Source organism: Chenopodium album, chromosome 16, assembly GCF_948465745.1.
Source record: "Chenopodium album chromosome 16, dcCheAlbu1.1, whole genome shotgun sequence".
In the NCBI taxonomy this organism is placed as follows: domain Eukaryota; kingdom Viridiplantae; phylum Streptophyta; class Magnoliopsida; order Caryophyllales; family Amaranthaceae; genus Chenopodium; species Chenopodium album.
This window is the reverse complement of record NC_137849.1, coordinates 49,043,169-49,065,333: the sequence shown is the minus strand read 5'-3', so window position 1 is coordinate 49,065,333 and position 22,165 is coordinate 49,043,169. Positions and strand designations below refer to the sequence as shown.

Genomic DNA, 22,165 nt, shown 5'->3' with positions numbered 1-22,165 from the left:
TAGGAAAAGTTATTTGGAAGCAACGTTTTATAGTAACTTTTTGTCAAAAAAAAAAACTTTATATTTTTGGTAGATTACAAAAACCTCTAATTCACTTATTACCCTCTGATCTCCCCCTAATTCTTCTAATTATCCTCTATTTTGTTTTTTTTTTTTTTTTTTTTTTTTTTTTTTGGAAAAGTACCCTCTAACTCACTTAATTATTCAACAAACACCAATTATCTTTATTCCAAAATGTGTATTTTAGTTAGGGTTATGTCTGACGAGAATAATATTCTACCACAAACAATTCATAGATTTGCAAACTAAACTATAAATTAAAAAATTGTCATGTTGGGCAAGTGTATTGCCAGAGTTATGTGATTCATTTGTTTCACTAAAATTGCAAGACTCACTTATTTTAGTCTAATACGGAGTACTAGTTAAATACTCTGCACATGTAATTGTACAGAGTAACACTTAACCTTTCACGCATTAAGCAACCTGACTATCTTAGTAAAATACTCCGCACAAGTAGTTGCAACACTTAACCTTTCACGCATTAATTAATCTGAGTTAAGCATATACGAAGGACCTTAACTTTTACTTTTTTCTCCGTTAAGGACCTCTTATTTTTATTTTCACCGTTAAGGACCTATTGACACTTTACCAGTGAAACTTAACCACACTAGTTAAATTAACGGGTCCCTTTTAGTTAAACTTTAATACTTTATTATTATAAAATTTATATAAATGGCAATTGACTTAAATTTTTTTTTTGGAGAAAACAAAATTTAATTATACTTACTCCCAAAATGCAAGACTGACGCAACTTATCTTCCTCCAAAATTTAATCATATTGGTATTGAGAACAACTGCAAGACTGGCTTAATCTTCAATTAACATAAGTTAGGTACATATCAAATTCCTTAACTTTTTTATTATTATTATTTTTTTATTTTTTGACATAAAACTTTAAATTAATTGATGTGGTTGATCAATCTTAAGCAATTTAATCTTCTCACAGCAACTTAATCAAGAAGGTCGAAGAAGATGATTATAATTTTGGCTAATTTTGTTGATGATTCTTTGCAAAAGCAGGGTAAGAATTTTTTGGGAAATAAAAAGTGAAAACAATTATGTAATTTTGTTAACAATTACGGTGTATTTTTACACTAAATAAGTAAATATGGTTTTTGTTAATGTAGTTTAAATTCTGATAATTTAGTGAATTTAAGTAACATATGGTTCTTTCGAAAAAAAAAAAAATATATAACTTATGGTTGACAGTCAATATTTAGTTAATGGTGAGTTAAGTGCCCAAAATGCTAACCTTAGGTCATTAAAGGTGAAAACAAAAATATGAGGTCCTCACCGGTGAAAAACTCAAGAGTTGAGGTACTTGTATGCTTTTTTTTTTTTTTTTTTTTTTTTTTTTTTTGTGAAAAGCTGTACTTGATGTATGCTTAACTCTAATTAATCCGACTATCTAAATACGTACAGTTTTGGAATCTGAGTAGGAAATTTTCTTCGAAAAAAACGGAAGGAGAAACTCCTTCAATCTGAGTGCGTAGAGCTCAGAAATCATTGATTGTTCCCCAATCCTCTTGTCATCTGACAATACTCGAGCAGTACAACCCTAAGTTCTCTCAATTTTGATCAGATGAAGGAGAAGGAGCAAGGTAATAATAATAAAGGGAGGAACTTTGAGGCTGACCCCAATCTTCCTAAATGGGTTTGCCAGAATTGTCGTCATTCTCTCTCCATCGTCGGCGTCGTCGATTCCTTCGGTTAGGGTTTCTTTCCTTTTTTGGGTTTTTGTTGATTTAATTTTTGTTTGTGATTGCAGAATTTTGAAATTGTTCTCAATTGTTGCTATTTTTAGCTGTTTGTTTACGCAATTGGCTTGATTAGTTGTTGTTAGTGAACAAGGTTCGTGAATTGTGATGTAATTCGAATTGTTACCTTAGGAATAATGTGGGAAATTTAAGGTTTTTAGGGGTTTTGCCCCTTTTTTCATATAGGATCAATCTGAACAATATTGGAAGGGGAGCATGGGATGGGATTGGATTTTTTCAATATGGGGTTTTGTTCAGTAGGGTGTAATTTGAGTATCGTGGCGGTATGTGATGTTTAAGACAACTTGCAGGGTTACAGGGGTCATCAATTCAGGGGGCAGGCAGTGTATGGGCTTCATCACAAATGGACCATTCATTTGTTGTGTTGCCACAGGAAAAGAATCAGTCGCCTGGTGCCCTTCCTCGGCCCCGTGGTGGTGGGGTCCAGCCAGAAACACCTCCATCTGGAAAGATGATGGATGAATCATTTGTGGTTTTGCCTCCAGCGCCTGCATCTGTATACCGGAGTGAATCCCAAGCAGATGGTGGAACACATGCACAAGCTGCTGAAGGCAGTACTAGTGGCCAGTTAAACCCAGGGACTTCTGGGTTTCACTCAACTATAACTGTTCTCAAACGTGCTTTTGAAATTGCAACCGCACAGACCCAGGTGTGTTTAACATCTTCCACAGTCATGTGGATGTATTGGGTGGGGTTTTCAGGGGCTGTTTTATGTCAGGATTCCCTCCTGACTGTGGCGGTTGCTTTTAGTATTTAGGAAAATTATCTTGTTGGAAGAAGTAAGCCATGGGTCTTGGCATTTTGAACATTCTTTAGAACAATATTCTTGCTATTATTCTTTTTGTGGTCAATGAGTGTTCTCTTGTTTTGCTGTCTCCTAGGTGGAGCAACCATTGTGCCTGGAGTGCATGAGGGTGTTGTCAGATAAGCTTGATAAGGAGGTTGAAGATGTCAACAAAGATATAAAAGCTTATGAAGACTCTCTTCAGCGTTTGGAAGGTGAAGCTCGTGATGTCCTTAGTGAGGCTGACTTTCTCAAGGAAAAATTAAAGGTGCTCACCCTGCAAGATACTTTCTCGCGTTAGATATATTTTTCTTTCATACAATTAAAAGTTAAAGTCGATATATGAAGAGATGCTAATCATATTAGTTTAAAATTTTCTAGGAGATGTTTTCATTTCTGATATCTAGGGTACAATTTTAATTTGTTGCTGATAGTTGATACGAAATTCTTCTACCAAACTAGCCCAAATATAATTCTGAGTGTTGGTATTGCAACTAATTATCTCCCCAATGCTGGTCAAGGTTGAGGAGGAAGAAAGGAAGCTTGAAGATGCAATTGAAGAAACAGAGAAGCAGTGCTCCAAAGTAAATGCTGAACTGAAAGAATTGGAGATGAAATCTAGCCGTTTTAAAGAGTTGGAGGAGAGGTAGCCTAATCTTAGTTAGAAAGACATTGCATAAGTAATGTTTATTTTTTTATTTCCAATGAAGTGTGTATTTGTCTTCTAGTGATTTTTCACAGAACACTTTTGTTTCAGGTATTGGCATGAGTTCAATAATTTCCAGTTTCAACTAATATCACATCAGGTATGCTGCATCTGTATCTGGCCTGCTTTTTTCATTATTTGTAAAAATTCCATATATTTGTGATCACACCTTTAAAGCATTCATTTGGAATGGTTTGTTTCTAGATTGTCTGTATTGGTCATATCTTTGCAATCCATGTGTTACGTTAACCAGTATTCAGACGTTTGTAGGAGCGTCTGAGACTTGTTGTTTCATCCTTTTACTGATTTAAGAGTATGCAGCTATTAGCTTGTGCCTTGTGGTTATAATCTTTTTTTTTGTTTTTTGGAAATAGGAAGAAAGAGATGCTATATTGGCAAAGATTGAAGTATCACAGGCACATCTGGATTTGTTGAAGCGCACCAATGTCTTAAATGATGCTTTCCCTATATGGCATGATGGAGAATTTGGGACAATCAATAACTTTCGACTTGGACGACTCCCTAAAGTTCCGGTATGAAATTTCAGCTTGCAGATATCTTTATATGTATAGCTCCTTCTTTTGTTGCTGAATGTGGTTACTCATTGTTTTGTTCTTTTTTAGGTTGAATGGGATGAGATAAATGCTGCTTGGGGCCAAGCTTGCCTTCTTCTCCACACAATGTGTCAATATTTTACTCCAAAATTCCAGTATCCTTTTTGACAAGTTTTTTCATTAGCTGTTTGTGATATTTCTTTCAAATGTTATGTGTAATTTGAGACAGGAACCAGGGATGATTTCCTTCAAAAGGAGAGATTCTGAGATTTGTTGATTCCTTTAGAAGTCTCCTAGCCATTGGGATAGTATGCTATAATAACACTTGTCCTTCTCTAGGTACTAATTGTATTAGCTAGGAACTTTGGTTGATGTATTCAGTAAAGATGAAATTAAGTGGGTAATGTCAATGGTAAGAGATGAATAGATGTTAGATTTGCATTTTGATTGTCGTTATAGGAAATTCCAGCTGTGATTTGCGTTGCCATTTTCTTTCTTGCTCCTCCTTATGCTAATTTTGTAGTATGCTAGTTCCAGCTACTCTCAGTGTGGACCCCCTTTGGGTTTGCAGGATGCAACATGTCTTAAATGACCCTTTATTGACGCAGTTCCACACTCACTATAAATAGGGGTGTTTTGAAAAATCCAGTCATAAGCTAGTAGAACCTATAAAAAAGTGAATATATGTGACAATTATTTTCAGATTGAGAGAGTAGTAGAGACTTAGAGAGGCTGTTTATGAGATGTTCTGTATAGACAAATTGTAGTTCTGCCTCCTGTAATTTATAGCTGTCTTTGGTGTGGCACTTTGTTTTACAATGCATTATGGGGATATAACTTTCATATTTATGGTATTATGAACTTTTAACAATGTAACAAGCATATGCTAAAACCAACATATATGTAGGGAAAAAAAAAATTATGTTCAGTTTCACTTGTCTTGTTAATGAGTTATTTTTATATGGATTTATTCTGTAGTGTTTCTGTTTGATTTGCATAATAGCAGTCATGTTTTCTTTAACCTGTGATTTACAGTTACAGAATTAAAATACTTCCTATGGGAAGTTATCCTCGGATTATGGATACAAGCAACAACACTTATGACTTGTAAGCAGCAAACTACCTCTTTACACTATTTCTTTGAGATTCAGTACTACTTGGTATATACATTTTATGGTACTTGTTTCTAGCTTGCATTGTTATGTTCAGATGAATTGAGATTGTTATGTTCAGATGAATTGAGAACCAAGTTTTGAAAGTAATTTGTATATTAACAAAATTAAGTGATAATGACCAAAAGCAGTGTGTTCTCTTGGATTTATCCTCATTAATATAAGGGAATTTTAATTGGTTCCTGTGCTGAATGTGTACAGTCCTAATCATAAGAGATTAACTAGTAGAAAGGTTGTTTCCCAAAGATTTTCAGTAAAGTACTAGGTGAAGAAATGGCAGGGATGAAAGAGTCTGAGTGGGGGGCTAACTGGATTAACACACTAACCCGTTAACCATATGCTAAGCACTAGTAGATGCTGCCATAGAAACAGCTGTTTAATAGCTGTATGTGGCTGGAGAAGCTTGGAGTGAATTTAGTTTATATATAGATCTCGTAGTTTCAACTCTTATGTTTAGCTTGTTAAAGTCTAAATCTATTTTCCTTGAATAGGTTTGGTCCCGTAAACTTGTTCTGGAGCACTCGGTATGACAAAGCGATGACACTGTTCTTAACATGCTTGAGGGACTTTTCAGAATTTGCACGGATGAAGGATCTGGAGAATAACATACCTCCTGATAAGTGTTTCAAGCTCCCATATAGGTAATGATAATTTTCTGCTTGAAATATTTCAATACTAGCTTTTTTTGTTCATATCTCTTGTACATGCTTGGAATTATAATGGCCAATTGGCCTGTACCAAAAGATTTAAAAGTTATTGCTGTGGTCGCTTGTGCTTAAAACTGCTAACTGATCAGTTCCCATGGAATAAATCTTTTGCCTCTTTTGTCACATACTATCATTCTATATAATTTGTAAAAATCTGGAAAATTTCCACGTGAAAAGAATCTAAGCTTTGAAGGATGAGGGCTGGAGTTGGTTGATTTTTATAACCTCGGGAGTCCAGGCTAAAGAGAGGTGGAATCGTAGATTCAGGCATGTAGCTTGTTGCTTGTTTGCAAGAGGCTTGAGTTAGTGTTTATATAGTATTCGTTTAGATTCCTCCTGGAACCTGGAACAGGAAACTTATAGATGGGTAGAAGCTGTAGAACTTTTATTCTTGTGGTCATTAGCTGAGTAAACTTTTAAATGCTAAGTATCACATCCACTGTAATTGAACATTATGGTGTTATAAATTATTCCAAGTCTTTGGTTGCATTTTCTTTCTAGTTACAATGGGATTTAATCTGTGTTTGCTAACCAATGTATAAGAAATTAAGAAGGTTGAAGGCGCACCAAGGCAATAGGGATTTCCCTGCCTTAGAGTCCAGACTAAAATTGTATCACCTTGACCAAGAAGGCGCCCTGCCTTAGAGTCCAGACTAAAATTGTATCACCTTGACCAAGAAGGTGCATGGTCCAGGTTGTGCAGTGCATAAACTGATGCTTATGGCCCTTTTTAAATAGTCCTATTGGCTAGATTTTTTATATTTATTTTCATTTTAAGTTAGATTTTTAATCTCTATGTCAACTTCACAGAATTGAGAATGACAAAGTGGAAGCCTACTCAATCACACAAAGTTTTAACAAACCAGAGAACTGGACCAAAGCTCTCAAGTACACTCTTTGCAACTTGAAATGGGCACTCTACTGGTTTGTTGGCAACACTAGCTTTCAACCTCTCTCCGCTTCCTCCCAAGCTGATGTTCCAGCTGCAGGCACTTCATATGTAAAGCGCAGTAACATATCCAAGTCTGAATCTCGAAACCCGTCTGGGAAATGATGCAGATACTTGTGATTTTTTTTTTCCTTTTCTTTTCTTTTTTTTAGGATTTCTTGTGGTTTGTCAACATATTTGTATATTAGCAAATTAGCTTTCTATATAATTTTGTACAGCTTTTATAATCTCACATTGTATCAAATAAAGGATTTATTTTATTTTATTTTATTTTATTTTTTTTTTTTTTGGGGGGAGGGGGTGATCATCTTTTCTGTAACTCGCTTTGTGAATATTTATTATAAGAAGAGATGAGAAATGCACAAGTATTTGGCAAATTGGCATCCTCAAGCTCTGTTTTTAACTCTGGGATCATGTAAGGACTGTGTAGAGAGTTCTATTTGTCTTAGTACTACTATATTGACTTGTCGCTATTTTATCTGTTAAATCTCAAATGACTGCAGTTATTTGCTGATTTGTGGGATTGGCATTCAAGTTTCCTTGAGCTTGTTGCTAGTTTAATGGCTATAATATGGTGGAAAAGAAACTGCAGTTTGATTGTTTAGTCACAAATGTAAAAATGCTGCTTTTTTCTGCTGGAAAAACAAGAATGTGTCAAATGCATGACCATAATTTCTGCCACAATCAAAGTAGTGAAAAGAAGCTCTCTTATGAGTGGTAAGTTTCTGCGCAGAATTTTTAGCTTCCAAGCCCCAAGCACGTATATTTATAGCACGATCCAGTAACCTTCCCAAGCAGACACACATAGTACAATACACTATTTTCGTCTACCTACCTTACATACATTTAGAGATGGCAAACAAAATTTCTTGTTTTCTTGGTCACATAGCTATACTCAGCTTGCTATTTGCAAGATCAACTCTTTGTGTTCCTTCATGCGTGGATGTTGTATCAGATTCTGCCCCTTGCTTACCTTTCATTTCAAAAACCACTGATTCGCCTTCAGATTTTTGTTGCGCTGGGATTAGGAATGTGGCAGGCATGGCCAAGAGCCAGTCCGATGAAGTGCAAATTTGCGATTGCTTGAAGGCGAATATGGCTCAATTTGATTATGATCCTAAACTTGTTGCTGAGCTGCCTAAGCTATGCTTGGTCAACATCACTCTCCCTCCAATCAACAATACCACTGACTGCTCCAGGTAACGACTCTTTATCTTCTTTCCTACTAAAACACAAATAGTATCCCTTTGCATTTCCTTCTGTTATTTTTAATGGATTCTTGCTATTGTCAGAAGTTTCTTACTGTATCTATTCTCTGCAGGGTTAATTTTGGTCATGGAATAAAGAATTAAGCTACACAATTAAATTAGTGTTTACACTGGAGTAAGTCAGCTAAAACTTGTTCTTAAGTGTGTTCTGAGTGTCTTGAACACAGTTTATACTGTATGTTTCTGATTCACTGATTTTTTATGCAGGATTTGCAATTGTCGCTAAAAATAAGTGCTCGGTCAGTTAGGAGAGATCATCAATAATGTTAGTATGAAAATATATGAGATGAAATAAAGCATCATTATGCTACATTGATCAAATAATGGAAACAGATGATGTATGATCTTTCTCTGTTTTGTAGTTTCTGGATTACTGGAAACAGATGATATATTATTGTCTTACTTATATATTAGTGGGTTCATACGATCTTTGCTTGCAATTCATTACTCAAAACTATTTTTATGCTAATTATTAGCTACCTGAGACAGTTTGTGAAAGATGAAACGGAAATAATACCAGTGTATTTCAATGATAATACGACGTAATAAAAAAATGAGGTTAGCTTGTAAAAGGCCAGCAAAATATTGAAACAGACTAATGAATCATTCCAAGACAGTGCTCTTCTGTACTTGATTGATCAATTAAAAGAGAGAATTCAATTCGGGGCATTTTTACACTAGGCTTTGCAAAAACGCAAGCAGTTGAAACCTATCAACCTTACCTGTCTTTCAGGGCTCATACTTACCTACATTGGTTGATACAAAGAAGGAAAGGACTAAAGAGACAAATGTGTTTAACCAAGCTAAAAAGTTGCCATATTTTGCTTGTCTAAGCCATGTCATGATCTTTTTGTGAGAGCAAACCCCAACCCGAGGGATCGAACAAATACATTAATCAAATCATCCGTTAAAATTGCAACAACCTAAGACAGATAAGTCTTACATCAAACTATACTAATCATCTCTCGTAGACGGCAGTGAGTTAAATCATGGGCGTGACCAAGATAATATTTTAACCAAGATAATAAAAAAAAATATTCTCAACTCCTAGATTACCATGGCTATAGTTCAATAGCTGTGAAGCATGAAAAAAAAAAAACACGTGAAATTATTAGGAAAATAACTCACATGTGAGTTGAGACTAGTTGTCCCACATTAAAGAAATAAAGGAAAAGTGACTAAATAAATTTAATGGGTCACCCCACCTTACTACGAAGTATTCGTTTTATTCCACAACCTTAATTGCAACCATAAGCCCCAACGGCACCCAAGAATGGCACGTGCTAAGCCACACACTAAAACCAAAATAAAGGCTTGCCTTGATCATTCTATGTGTACATGGCATGATGGCAACACCAATTTTTTCTTATTAGCTCTAACCAATTGCCAAATGCATGACACAAATCTTTTACCAACACGCATCGAAAACCTCTTGCCTCACAGTTATATATACTTAACATTTGTTACATGAAAAATTGCACTTTGTAAGTTGGACTAACATCATTTTGTTACAATGACAATGCCAAAGTTAAGAACTTGCTGTCTTGGTCTTGTTATTACCATTTTGTCCCTGCAACATCTGCCACAATACTACTCTTCAAATCCTGCATTCTTTCAAAGACTGTCAACCAAATGCAGAACCATAATAACAGAACTGTCACCCTGTGCAGATTTCATAAGGGATGAATCGTCCATTCCGGAAGAGGCATGCTGCAACGGGGTGCACAACGTGGCCGGGTTAGCCAAGGGCCGATCAGGCGTGGCGGAGATTTGTGAGTGCCTTAAGCAAGGATTAGACGATACCGCATATGATCCTACTAAAGTTCATCAGTTGCCTACTGAATGTGGAGCTAATATTGATTTCCCTCCTGTTAATTTTAATGTTGACTGCACCCAATAACTTTATTACTTGCTTTCCAATATCTAAGATTGTTTTTCTTCGCAAATGATATATCTCGTGCCAATGTACGGATTAATTCTTGTTATATGTATGAATTCATGATAATTGTATGAAGAAATATGCATATAAGAAGATAAAGACTTTAGATGATCATCAATTTATCAGGTTGGAAACTTATTTTGACCAGCTTGTAAAAATTCGAACTGTTTTGTTTACTTCATTTTTCTTTTAGTCTAGATTGTATGTACTAACTCACGGGTTATATTCTTTGTGACAAAACAATTTTACACATTGTGGGGGTCGATACTTAGAAAATATTGGAAATGTTAATGGAATAATTAAAATTTTTTAAGGTAATTATTGGTCATTAGATTTGAAAAAATAAAATAAAATAAATATAGTTTGCTTAGAATTATAAGGATGAAGTTTTGAAGTGCTATTACCCATGGTTAAGATTTGAAAAATGTTTGTGAAATAATTATATAGATTGTGAACTGATCTAATCTCGTATATTAATATCTTATTAAACAAGAGAGTAATTTTGTTGTCTATCATCTCACTAGATTATTATCTTTTAAAGTCGATCAAGTTCGAAAAAATCATTACCCATGTGATATTTTTCTTTATATACTTACAAAATGTTATTTTTTAATCAAAAATAATATAGCACTGTTCTTTCTTAATCCACTCACAAAAAAAAAAAAAAAAAAAAAAAAGTCCTGGAAATGTGTTAGAAATTGAACCAAACCGAGGAAATTTACCATAACTCAAACCCTAACTAGACCCTACCCAATAGGCCATAACCCATTGACACCTCGACTTATTCTTAGTCTTCTTACACCACTGAGGACTATTGGACTACAAGAATATCGGAATACTTGATCATACACTTTTTCAAATGTTGTTTTTAACATTTCTGCATTTGGTTACTTGACGTACACCTCCCATGTTTTCGACCTTTAAAAATCAGCCATGCTTTCAGTTTGAAGTTAAAAAAAAAAAGTGTGCAAGAAATTCTGCTTCTATCTACTGAGCTCATCAAATTCTGCTTCCACTTTTCTGCTGTAAGTATTCTATACTCTGTTTAATTCTTCAATTCCATCATAATTTTGTTAAATAAACACTTAATTCTGGAATAAACCCTTTTAGTCAGAGGATAATCTTCTGCTTTGTAAATTATGTTATTTAATTTGGTTGATAATTGATGTAAATGTGACTTAGTTTTTTTTATTTTTGCAAAGCAAGTGATTTGTTTGCTGCTGTTTGAAACTTAGCTTAGTTTTGAGCTTTTGTGTTCCAAGTACTAGTATATGGGAATTTAGGGTTTTGTTTTTGTACGGACAATTTTTTTATACATTAATTTAGGAGTTTTGGTGTATAAATATTCAGTTATATTTTCATACTAAATATGTTGCTGGAATTATTTGCATTGCAATATGAAAAAGTTGATATTTTTGATTTTTAGTAGTATATACTGAGTTGGTAGTTCAGCCATTTTGAACTTTAATTTGGCCTATTTTTGTGGTGGAATGGCCGGAATTTCTTGTGGGAAGTGAGTGATCTTTGTTTTTTGAGAAGATGATATAGTGCTTAATTGTAATTTAGCAGTGAATCTATCAAACTTATGTACTATCCTTGGAATAAATTTCAAAGGGTGTTGTTGGGAGTGCAATATATGACTCCAGAGATTAATTTGCTGCAATTTTTCAATGTATTGTGTTTGTTATATTATCTAATCACTCCTTGCTCCATATTCAGATGGCTTGTCGACGAATGTTGAGTAAACAGCTAAAACAAGGCACCCTTTTCCAGAGATGTTATCACCCGTCATTGAGCCACATTTTTCATCGCGGTGATAAAAGTGATGAGAACTCCCAATCACCATATCCAAGCCCGCTCAGTCAACTTGGATGTGGAATTAGTAATAATGTTTTGTCACACATTCATAATGGAAGCAACATTGGTGGTAATGGGGGTTTTAGAGCACATTTTGGATGGAATAAACGGTTCCCTGCTGTCATATTACCTGAAAGTGTTGTACCGTCGTTATCTAGAAAGATTTCAAGCGCAGCTGGTGAAGGATTTCATAATGCTCAACCTCATGGTGACAACATTACTAGCATTCTTACTAGTGAAAATGTGGAAGTAGTGTCCTCACAAGTTCCTGCCATCAATGAGGTAGCTGTTGCAGCTGCTGATTCTGCTTTCCCAATTGCTGCACTGCAGTACTTGATTGATGCTATGCAGACATTGACTGGATTGAATTGGTATATCTCCTTGTTTTATCATTATATTTTTTTGTAAATCCGGCTATTTTATTTTCATCTCTATATTTTTCTTATTTTGTAGACCTTAACAGCTCTTTGTGTTTGAAGTCTATTTTAAGATTAAACATTTAAACCACCCTAAAAGATCAGTCTTTTGGTTTATTATGTAACAATTTGTTTGTTGATGGGGATGACAGGGGCAGTCTGTCTGTTTACTTTGATTTAGTGATATAATTTCCATTTCAAGCGCTTAGTGCTTTTGAAATAACAAAGCTATGTAATAATATAGCTTAAGCTCTCGAAGTATTTGCATTCTAGTGCAATATAACAAGGTGTTGAGATTGGAACTTCCGTATTTTTGGGTGGGCTAGAGTAGAGAGAAGATATCTTTGACTAGTGAATCAGGCTATGTAATCATGTCCAGAATATCAAGGGGGTTAAGAACCTGAAATGGGCACATTCTTTTCTTTTGGGTGGAGAATAGTTTGAATTGAGGATTTCTTTGATATTTTAATAAAAGGTTATCCTACAAATTTCATTTCCGTTTGTGTGCAACTGTAAAGGATATTTTTTGCTGTGTTTTTCCTCTCACTGTGTGTGTGTGTAGGGGGGGGGGGGGGGGGGGGATGAGGTTTGAGCCTTTGGTTTGGAAGCAATACAAAATTAATACTCATTTGCTATGGACTCATGTTTCACGGAAAGTTGAGTGGGTGTAAGAAAAGTGAATAAACTGAGAAAGATAAAGGCAGGTAGGTGTAAGAAAATTTTGGATTAAGTAAAAGAAAGTGAATGGAAAGGTATAACTAATATGGAGTATGGGGGTATGATGTAAAACATGTTTGCCAAAATTAGAATAAAATAGAAGTGGGTACATCACATAAAAATATAAAAAAAAAAAAAAAAAAAAAACAATTAAAAAAAAAAAAAAAAGAGGGAGTATAAGATGGCCAGTTAATTATGATCTGAAAACTTAGGTAATAGACTGTTAAAATCTGTAATTTGGTTTGCATGTTTTGAGGCCTCACCGTATTATGAGATTTTGTATTTCTATTAGATATTTTCCTTGATATGGAGTATTGAACATTGTCTTTCTTTACCTCTCAGGTGGGCAGCTATGGCAGTCCTTTTACCATGAGTCTCAGTCATCCATATCCCTTAATGCATATTGAGGTGCTTTTCTGACAAATAACAAAATTAAGCACCTGAGATTTTGGGATGTGGAGTCTGCATACATTATACAAAGTTTTCTTGCCATCCACTTGTATGATCATTGACAAGAGATAGCCTTTGGTTTATCATGACCACCTAAAAGTTTATTGTAGTGTTTGTATCCACTTTAGCCTTAAAGCTCTATAGAGAATTCTGGAAAATTGTTTGCTTTGGTAGGAATTCTTGAAGTAATTTTATCTTCGAAAACCTTTTTATAATCCCTTTCTAGAAACAGCATCTGGCAAGCTAGCTGGGCTGTTCTGCAAGATTTCACTTTTCTCATTAAGAATTGAAGATGTGGGTTTCACATTGTGAATTTTGTGACAATTTTTCCTTCTTGCAGCTATTAGGCATCCAGAAGTGAGAAAGTTCTTGGATCTAACCGAAGCACCTTTCTCTCCACCTAGTACACCCACATCACAACACCCACATCACAGTCCCAGTCAGCATTCCCATCAGTTTCAGCAACTCAACAACAAGACACTCCATCGGAATCTAATCCCTTTGAGACATCAAAAGTTGCTGACAGAAGGACATCTTCACATGCACTTATGAAACGAAGGATCAGATATCTTGAAGAACAACTAAAGGGAAACAAGGGAAGGAAGAAAAAGCAGTAGTAAATTGTAACCTATCATGCTACAGAAGCCTCAACTGTTTTTGTTGTCAGGTTTTTCATTCTATCAGAATCTAGTTCAATATCTTTGTAAGCAACATTACAGCACAACATTGTCGTTGAAGCCCTTGCTCTAATTCCATGTTAAGAACATGTATGATAGGCTTAATCAATTTTGTACCTTGATTCTTACTTCTATATACTCCTGTTTTCTTCACCTCCCCGCCCCCTCTTCTGTCCCTCTCTATTGCTTGTAGATTTTTTTTGACTTGCTTTGGATTGGTGCCTCAGTGGGTCTATGACTAAGATATATTTTCTTGTGAGGTTATGAAGTTGTAAACTTTACTTGTACCATGGCTTTAAAAAGTATCCAAGTACAAGACAAGTTGTAAAAACCATTTCAGTAAAAAGGTTAATTGAAATATTATACTAGTATTATTGTAGAATTGTGAGGTGTGAGCTACCATGTTCGGATAAGTTTCCGGCTCCACCTTTTTAAATTACTATATGCTATCATTTGTAAGGGTAATGTTATATGCAACCGTAAGCAAAAAATACTTGTAATAAAAGGAAACTGCAGAGATTATGTTTGTGTGCTGTGTAGATATATGCATTGAAGACTAAATAGCAGACTATTTATGGCTTTATGCTAATATAATGTATTTGTTGTTTTCTTGGTATTCTTTAATTGCGAGTGTTGCATTATTCACACTTCGTTCATAAGAGATTGTGGGCTTATGCTTGTTGGAAACTTAACTTCTACGACGGTTTTACTCCAGAGAATACGACAGGTTACAGAAAACATTTCACTAAGAATGATTCATTGGAAGTTATTATTATTTTTTTGGTTGTTCAAAGTAGCTGATCTAACCTACCACCCACCACCAATCACAGAGAAATAAATCATCCTCGTTTTATTGTGTGAAATCTACATATGACTTCGCTTATGATGTAATAAATACACATATAATACCTGTAAATTAGAACATACAACCGGTTACACGTAACTTAAGAATAATCCAATGTATATCAAACATTTTATTATAATCTATAAAAAAATAGAGAAATAAAGTAGCTTAAGAAGAATCCAAATATGTCACATAAGCAGTAAATTAGTAAATGATAATTGCTCTGTCACCCAAGATTGTATTTTAACAAAAACTTGGTTGATTTGGTCACCAAAAGCTTCTAACTTCTTGAAAGTCTTACCAAGGACTTTTCTTGTGCTGTCTATGTTCTATAAGAGCATTATCTATATGGAGGGAAGTGAAAATATTGAAATCAAAACTGAAGTATTTTTCGACAAAAGAAAAAGAAAAGATCAGCAAAAGGAATGGCAGAGAAGAAGTATGTGGTGGAGGTAGAGGGGGGCAAAGAAGCGAAGCACGGGAGGCCATCAGTTGGACCAGTTTACAGAAGTGTTAATGCTAAAGATGGTTTCCCACCTCTTTTACCAGGAATGGAAACTTGCTGGGATATTTTTCGGTATGATCATAGGAGTTTCCTTTCATTTATAGACTTATAGTATAGTCAAATATGAGATTTGTGCTTCACTTTACTAAACTATGTAAGAATCTGTATGTGTATGGCAAGTTATTTGATAAGTTGGCTCATATTTCATGGTTGCAGCATGTCAGTTGAGAAATTCCCTGAGAATCGAATGCTTGGATATCGTGAAACTGAGAATGGCAAAGTAAGGAAGCCTTGCAAATTGTCCCTTTTTCTGTTTTGTGTGTCTAATCCTTACATGTTGACATGCTTGCTTTTTTATGTGGTACCATGGATAACTTACAGGCAGGAAACTATAACTGGCTAACATACAAGGATGTTTATGACATTGTTATAAAAGTCGGAGCATCTATCCGCAGCTGTGGAGTCAGTAAAGTGAGTTACTGTATTTCTTGACATGATAATTTATTTCTTGTTCAAGGATGAATTTCTGCTTTTTCTGGAAAAATCTATACTTATATATTAAAAAGCGTTCTTAAAATCGTTTAAGTGCCACGTCATTCCTCTCTCATAGCATTGTGTCACATCATCACTTAATGACACGTCATTACCAATTAACAAATCATTCCAACTATTTAAGTGCCACGTCATTCCTCTCTCATAGCATTGATGTCATTTATACATATAAATATAACTATAAATGACATGCATCAATTAAAAAGGAAATATGAGATAAACAGTTTGAAAAAAAAAAAAATAAGAGGAATAAAATCAACATTTCACAAACAATAGAGTGTTAAAAATATATTTCTATACTCTTTATCAATTAGTAACATAATTTTTAACCTTTATGCATAACATACATAATCGATGATAATATATTTCATTTTGTCAAAAAAATAATAATATATTTCATAAAGAAACAATTTAATTAAAGTGGTAACCCGGTGTAACGTCCGGGCTGCACACTAGTTATCATATTAAAATGAAAGACAAGGGAGTCAGGGAGATGAATTGGAGTTAATGTAGAGGAGAAGGCTGGGATGAGGAGGACAATTTGGATTTCCTTCCTTACAAGGAAGATCTTTCACCTCTCGCGAATAATTTTGTCAGCCTCAACTCAACCCAGCCAACAAAATCATTTTCACCTTTTCAATGAACTGAACAGGGAGAAATCAGAAAATTAATTTTCCTGTAAGAGGTTTTCCATTTATATAAACACAACCTTAACATGGGGGTAATTAGCAAAAACTTGTGTGTTTGGTATAGTACAGAGCGGTTCATTGTTCTTTCATAGCATTCTTTCTGGTAGTGGTAAGAGTGGTTACAGTTTAAGTCAGTTTCAGAGCCAACAAATGACATTCTTTATATTGAAGTGGCTCGTTTTCCTAACCTTTTTTTCATTTTACTTCAATTTTGCAGGGAGAAAAATGTGGTATCTACAGTACTAATTGCCCGAAGTGGATGATCAGCATGCAGGTACAGATCAGATTCGATTACACTTGCAGGCTTGTAATCTTTATATAACATTAGAAATAATATTGAAGTCTACTGCTATAAATGTTTGCAGGCTTGTAATGCTCATGGATTGTATTGCGTCCCTCTTTATGATTCCTTAGGTATGAAGTCAGTACTATCTAGAAGGATGTCACTAGAATAGAGTTGTTGCTAGTTGGACAATGTATAATTGTTAACCTGTTTTTGCTACAGGTGCTGGTGCAGTAGAATTCATTTTATGTCACGCAGAGGTGTCTATTGCTTTTATCGAAGAAAAGAAGATGCCAGAGGTAAGTGAATCTAACGTAGAGTTCCAGAGCTACATGGAAAGTTGCAATGTTCTTTCCATATAAAAGTTAAATTATATGACTTATGAGGATCTACGTGTGATGGCTAAGTTCATATATGTTTAAGCTTCTTATCAGTATTACTCTTTCTATCATTATGATTTTAAAGGCAGAATTTGTTATAACTATAGCTCATTTTGGATAGGTTATCAAGACATTGCCGAATACAAAAAAATACTTAAAAAGTAAGTTGAATTTTTGTATCCTTATTACCAATGAATGAAAGAAGTTTCATTTTTGACTAACATAATCTTTATGTAACACAGCACTTGTGAGCTTTGGTAAGGTTCAAATTGACCATAAAGAAGATGATAAAAGATTAGGCTTGGTAGTCTACTCTTGGGATGAGTTTCTTCAACTTGTATGTCATGCTCAGTTTCCTGTACTTTTTCCCATAAATTATTAATTTTTTTTTCCAATTTGGTGGTAATCTTCTCTAACTTGTACCAAGTAACATTTCTAACACTCATCTGCATGAAAATGCTCATACAGGGAAACAATCAACATTTTGAACTTCCTGAAAAAAATAAATCCGACATTTGCACAATAATGTATACTAGTGGTACAACGAGTGAACCCAAGGGAGTATTGATTTCAAATGAAACTGTTGTTACTGTTGTATCTGGCATAAATTTCTCTTTGAAGAGCATAAATGAAGAGGTAAGTTCAGAGTCGTCCTTCCTGCTTGTGAAAACCGGACAATGTATTATGCTGTAGTATGACATTTATTTTCTTTTCTTGTGATTCTTTTTGGAACATTTGACAGCTTAGCCCGGATGATGTATACCTCTCATATCTTCCCCTAGCACATATCTTTGATCGAGTGGTTGAGGAATTATTTATCTCAATTGGTGCTTCAATAGGATATTGGCGTGGGGTAAGTGAAAACCTTGAGGTATTTTTACAACAAATGAGATCTTTCTTCATACTTACTTGGTCTATTGCTTACTCAGGATGTCAAACTACTTGCTGAAGACATCAAGGATCTGAAACCAACACTTCTTTGTTCTGTTCCGCGTGTGCTAGAAAGAATTTATTCAGGTAAGCATCAGAAATGTTTTAATGTGCATATGGGAGTAGCAGTAGCCTCTGAAGCAGCTATTATGATCTTTTGTTCTGTTGCACTCACTGCTTTTTACTGATGACCCATCTACTGTATTTTTGTGTGACATCAGGTCTGATGGAAAAGATTTCATCTTCTGGGGCTCTGAAGCGTACATTATTCAATGTCGCCTACTCCTAGTAAGTTAAAGCTTACAAAATATTTATTTACAAGAGAGACTTTTCATTTATATACAAATCCAGAAAAGCATAGATGTACATTTCCATTCCAGGGTGACCTTTCTTCTAGAGCACTGTGTCATACAGTATCACTTAAAGAGTTAAAGTTATCATTAAGAGCAGTATAGGGAAGTTCAAAGTTTAACGTACTAAATTTAGAAAGTGACCTAATAATACTGTCAGACAATTTTAAGTAGTACATGTGGCCCATTACATAAGGACAGAGGGAGTATTACTTTAGAGAAGATTTTTCAGCCAGAAACAAGCTTAAGCAGGAATTACCCTCTTCAACATCAAGCATCTGTAATACTTCCTTAAAGAATTCAGATTGGAGAAACAGTTATATAAACATAACCTGCAGGGATTCTAGTTGAGTATATGCAATCCTTATAAATTGGCTATTAAAATTACATTAATAACCAAAAATAAAGATAATGGCAAAGATAAAAAGAGTAAAGAAAAGCATATGCATCCACATAGCCTAGAATTAGCTCAAAAATGTTCTTGGGGTACCTGTGAACATAGGTAATTGGTTGTGAAAGGATACTACAATTGTATTTTTCTCTAATTGAAAGTAAAATAACCTATGTTTTGAATTATGCAGCAAATTGGGAAACTTGAACAAAGGGTATAAGCACGAAGAAGCTTCCCCCCTTTTTGATAAGATCGTTTTTAGTAAGGTAGTATGAGCTGTCATAAGAGTTTCAGATTGATGGATATTGCTTCTCCTCTTAAAAAGGTTTATACTTTTAACTCTCTTGTTTAATATATTTGTTATCGTTGTGGCCTCAGATCAAGGAGGGTCTTGGAGGGAAACTTCGTTTAATTCTTTCAGGAGGAGCACCTCTTGCTCCCAGTGTAGAAACTTTCCTACGCGTGGTCACATGTGCTCATGTGCTTCAAGGATATGGTATGCTGTTTACTAGTCATTTCTCTGTATGAAAAAATCAACACTAAACTCAACCCTTCTCCAAGCAATAGACCTAATAGCGTAGATACTGAGAATGAACTAGCATACATTAGAAGAATTTCAAGTTCTATCTGGATTATCTTGGAGTGAAAATTTGCAATGTATGTATGTATTAATTATAAAGAATCCTGTAGGGAAAAATACTGTATCTTCAAGATTATATAGACATTCTCACTGATAATAACAACTAATAGTCATCGTAATAAATAAAAATGACTGGATCCCCTATTATCACACAGGTCTTACTGAAAGCTGTGCAGCTTCATTCATTGCACAACCTCATGATATGGCAATGATTGGAACTGTGGGACCTCCTGTACCAAATGTTGATGTCTGCCTAGAATCAGTTCCAGAAATGGGGTATGATGCTCTTTCCAGCACTCCGCGTGGAGAGGTATGCATTCGAGGAAATACCCTCTTCACAGGTTACTATAAACGAGAAGACCTCACTGACGAAGTCATGATTGACGGCTGGTTTCACACAGGTTAGTCTGATCAACTTCTTTTTCTTCTTCTTCGTCTAGACTGATAAATTTTAGATCATAGGTAATGGCCAAAAAAGCCTACATGTATTAGATACTACAACAGTATTTTGATATTTTAGATCATCAACTATCTGTACAGGGGATATTGGAGAGTGGCAATCAGATGGGTGCATGAAAATCATTGATCGCAAGAAAAACATCTTCAAGCTCTCGCAAGGAGAATATGTTTCTGTTGAAAACTTGGAGAATACATACAGTCTTGCCTCAGAAATCGATTCTGTATGTCTGATCTATGCTGTACACAAGAATAAACAATTCTGTAGGATCAGTTCTGCAGGATCATTAGATTTATAGCTTGCTTTGTTCTGAATTCATCTGTCTATTTCAGATATGGGTTTATGGAAACAGCTTCCAGTCTTTTCTCGTTGCTGTTATCAACCCCAACAAGAAGGCTCTGGAATGCTGGGCTGAAGAACAAGGTATTGCAGGTGATTTTAGTTCACTATGTCAGAATCCTGGAGCAAAGGCCTACTTCATTGAGAAACTCAACCAGATTGCCAAAGAGAACAAGGTACTTTGCTCTCTTGGAACGCGAATTTTGGTAGTTTTTGCACAGCACTATTCACAAGTTTATATTGAGCTACCCGAATAGCTAATGCCAAAAGACACTAAGGCCTATATATCCTTGTGAAAGTAGACATTAGAGCTTACAGTAGTGTTCAAAGGTTAAAAATCCAATTACAGTAAGTCCAGAGTTCAAATGCACTTTCTGTTTTCATCAATTCCTCCTGTAGTGACGTAGTCCATTTCATTTTCTTCCTTATAGTTGAAAGGTTTCGAGTTAATCAAAGCAGTACATCTTGACCCTGTGCCATTTGACATGGAACGCGATCTCTTGACCCCAACTTTTAAGAAGAAAAGGCCTCAATTGCACAAGTATTACAAGGTTGGTACATCTTAATACATATGGTCATATGGATCTTCTGTTTTCAAGGCATAACATCATTGGTCCCTAATGGAATTGTTCTTACAGGATGTTGTTGACACATTATACCAAGAACGGAACAAGAAATGAGTAATGACATTCATATCAAAACATCAACTCTGCTGCAAATTGGCCATCTATTACATTTTAATGCTTCCTTCAGTGAGACAGACTGTAAATTGACATGGATATGCATGAAAAGATTTGATTTGTACATGTAGACTATGCTTCACACTTTGCACTTGAAATATTTGATATACATATACAGAAGGAACTCCAGCGAACTCTATCTGCTTGTCTAAACGATTCTACGTATACAAAATGATCTATCAATAAATACTACTATAATTTTACAAATTGAAGCAACATTTATTTGAAAAGAGAAAGAGGCTAACTTTCTACAGAAATGAAAATCAGGCTCAGTTGGCATTTGCAGGTTAAGGGAATCCTCAGCAAACTTCTGGCATTTTAAAAACTTTTACGTTGCAGTTTACGCAGTGCATTGGCAGATAACCTTGACACAAGTAAGGTGGCACCTAAATTTTGTGAACTTTCCACCCTCAGCCAAAGTTTATTGTTCAATCTCTTGCAAAGATTACTTAAGCTTCATTTTGTAGTATTGCTGCCATGTTGCCTGTATGAAATGTGCTTCCCATGTTCTCCACTGTTGTGAACTTGTGAATAGAACCCTCTGAATGCATCATGATATATAGGTTATTAAAAATTTTTTGACAGGTTAAAAAAAATAATATAATTAACCATCCTTTAAATTCACAGTTGATGACAAGACTATTTTCAGGACTGACATCAAGCTCCAGAATAATTTTCAAAGTGTTCCAATAAGTTTACATTAGGGTTGATTCAGACAAGGGCCACTAAGATAAGATCAAGAAGCTTGGATAACGGTGGATAAGTTCAGATAAGAACTACCCAAATTCAATCCACTACAAAAACAAGTTTGGATAAGGGTTTTTCAAGTGACTTGAAACAATAAAGCCTTTTTTTCAAGGATTGCATTTGGCTATGTTGTAAACCTATATAGAGCTCTTTTTATGAAATTACCTGCAGGCTGCTTAAAATGAAGGCAAACAGCCTCCAACTACCACAGTTATTGTGTGGTTCTATTGACGCCTGGCCTTGAGAAAGAAAGAAACAGGCATAGACTTGCCTAAAAGTGTGTC

At 35.0% G+C, this 22,165-nt stretch overlaps 5 protein-coding genes across 5 annotated transcripts; all 5 read left to right on the top strand.

Moving 5' to 3' along the window:
* Positions 1–1,451: 1,451 nt before the first annotated feature.
* On the top strand, positions 1,452–7,087 carry LOC145585786 (beclin-1-like protein). Its single transcript, XM_081642498.1, has 10 exons — positions 1,452–1,769; positions 2,129–2,487; positions 2,720–2,890; positions 3,144–3,268; positions 3,380–3,428; positions 3,703–3,861; positions 3,952–4,037; positions 4,918–4,989; positions 5,546–5,695; positions 6,572–7,087. Exons 1-10 carry the CDS (start codon positions 1,643–1,645, stop codon positions 6,813–6,815), a joined length of 1,542 nt encoding a protein of 513 aa, XP_081498624.1. The 5' UTR covers positions 1,452–1,642; the 3' UTR covers positions 6,816–7,087.
* A 475-nt stretch (positions 7,088–7,562) lies between these two features.
* LOC145584488 (non-specific lipid-transfer protein A-like) lies at positions 7,563–8,062 on the top strand. Its single transcript, XM_081641322.1, has 2 exons — positions 7,563–7,909; positions 8,032–8,062. The coding sequence occupies exons 1-2, from the start codon at positions 7,563–7,565 to the stop codon at positions 8,060–8,062; spliced, it is 378 nt and encodes a 125-aa protein (XP_081497448.1).
* A 1,429-nt stretch (positions 8,063–9,491) lies between these two features.
* On the top strand, positions 9,492–9,878 carry LOC145584487 (non-specific lipid-transfer protein-like). Its single transcript, XM_081641321.1, has one exon. It carries the CDS (start codon positions 9,492–9,494, stop codon positions 9,876–9,878), a length of 387 nt encoding a protein of 128 aa, XP_081497447.1.
* Positions 9,879–11,642: 1,764 nt separating this feature from the next.
* Positions 11,643–14,083, top strand: LOC145585785 (mitochondrial inner membrane protein OXA1-like). Its single transcript, XM_081642497.1, has 2 exons — positions 11,643–12,145; positions 13,698–14,083. The coding sequence occupies exons 1-2, from the start codon at positions 11,652–11,654 to the stop codon at positions 13,702–13,704; spliced, it is 501 nt and encodes a 166-aa protein (XP_081498623.1). The 5' UTR covers positions 11,643–11,651; the 3' UTR covers positions 13,705–14,083.
* A 1,099-nt stretch (positions 14,084–15,182) lies between these two features.
* LOC145585784 (long chain acyl-CoA synthetase 4-like) lies at positions 15,183–21,335 on the top strand. Its single transcript, XM_081642496.1, has 19 exons — positions 15,183–15,455; positions 15,600–15,663; positions 15,765–15,854; positions 16,842–16,898; positions 16,990–17,038; positions 17,130–17,206; positions 17,409–17,448; positions 17,530–17,624; positions 17,756–17,923; positions 18,030–18,140; positions 18,217–18,304; positions 18,439–18,505; positions 19,149–19,224; positions 19,337–19,454; positions 19,754–19,999; positions 20,139–20,278; positions 20,388–20,570; positions 20,826–20,945; positions 21,033–21,335. Exons 1-19 carry the CDS (start codon positions 15,304–15,306, stop codon positions 21,072–21,074), a joined length of 1,983 nt encoding a protein of 660 aa, XP_081498622.1. The 5' UTR covers positions 15,183–15,303; the 3' UTR covers positions 21,075–21,335.
* Positions 21,336–22,165: the final 830 nt, after the last annotated feature.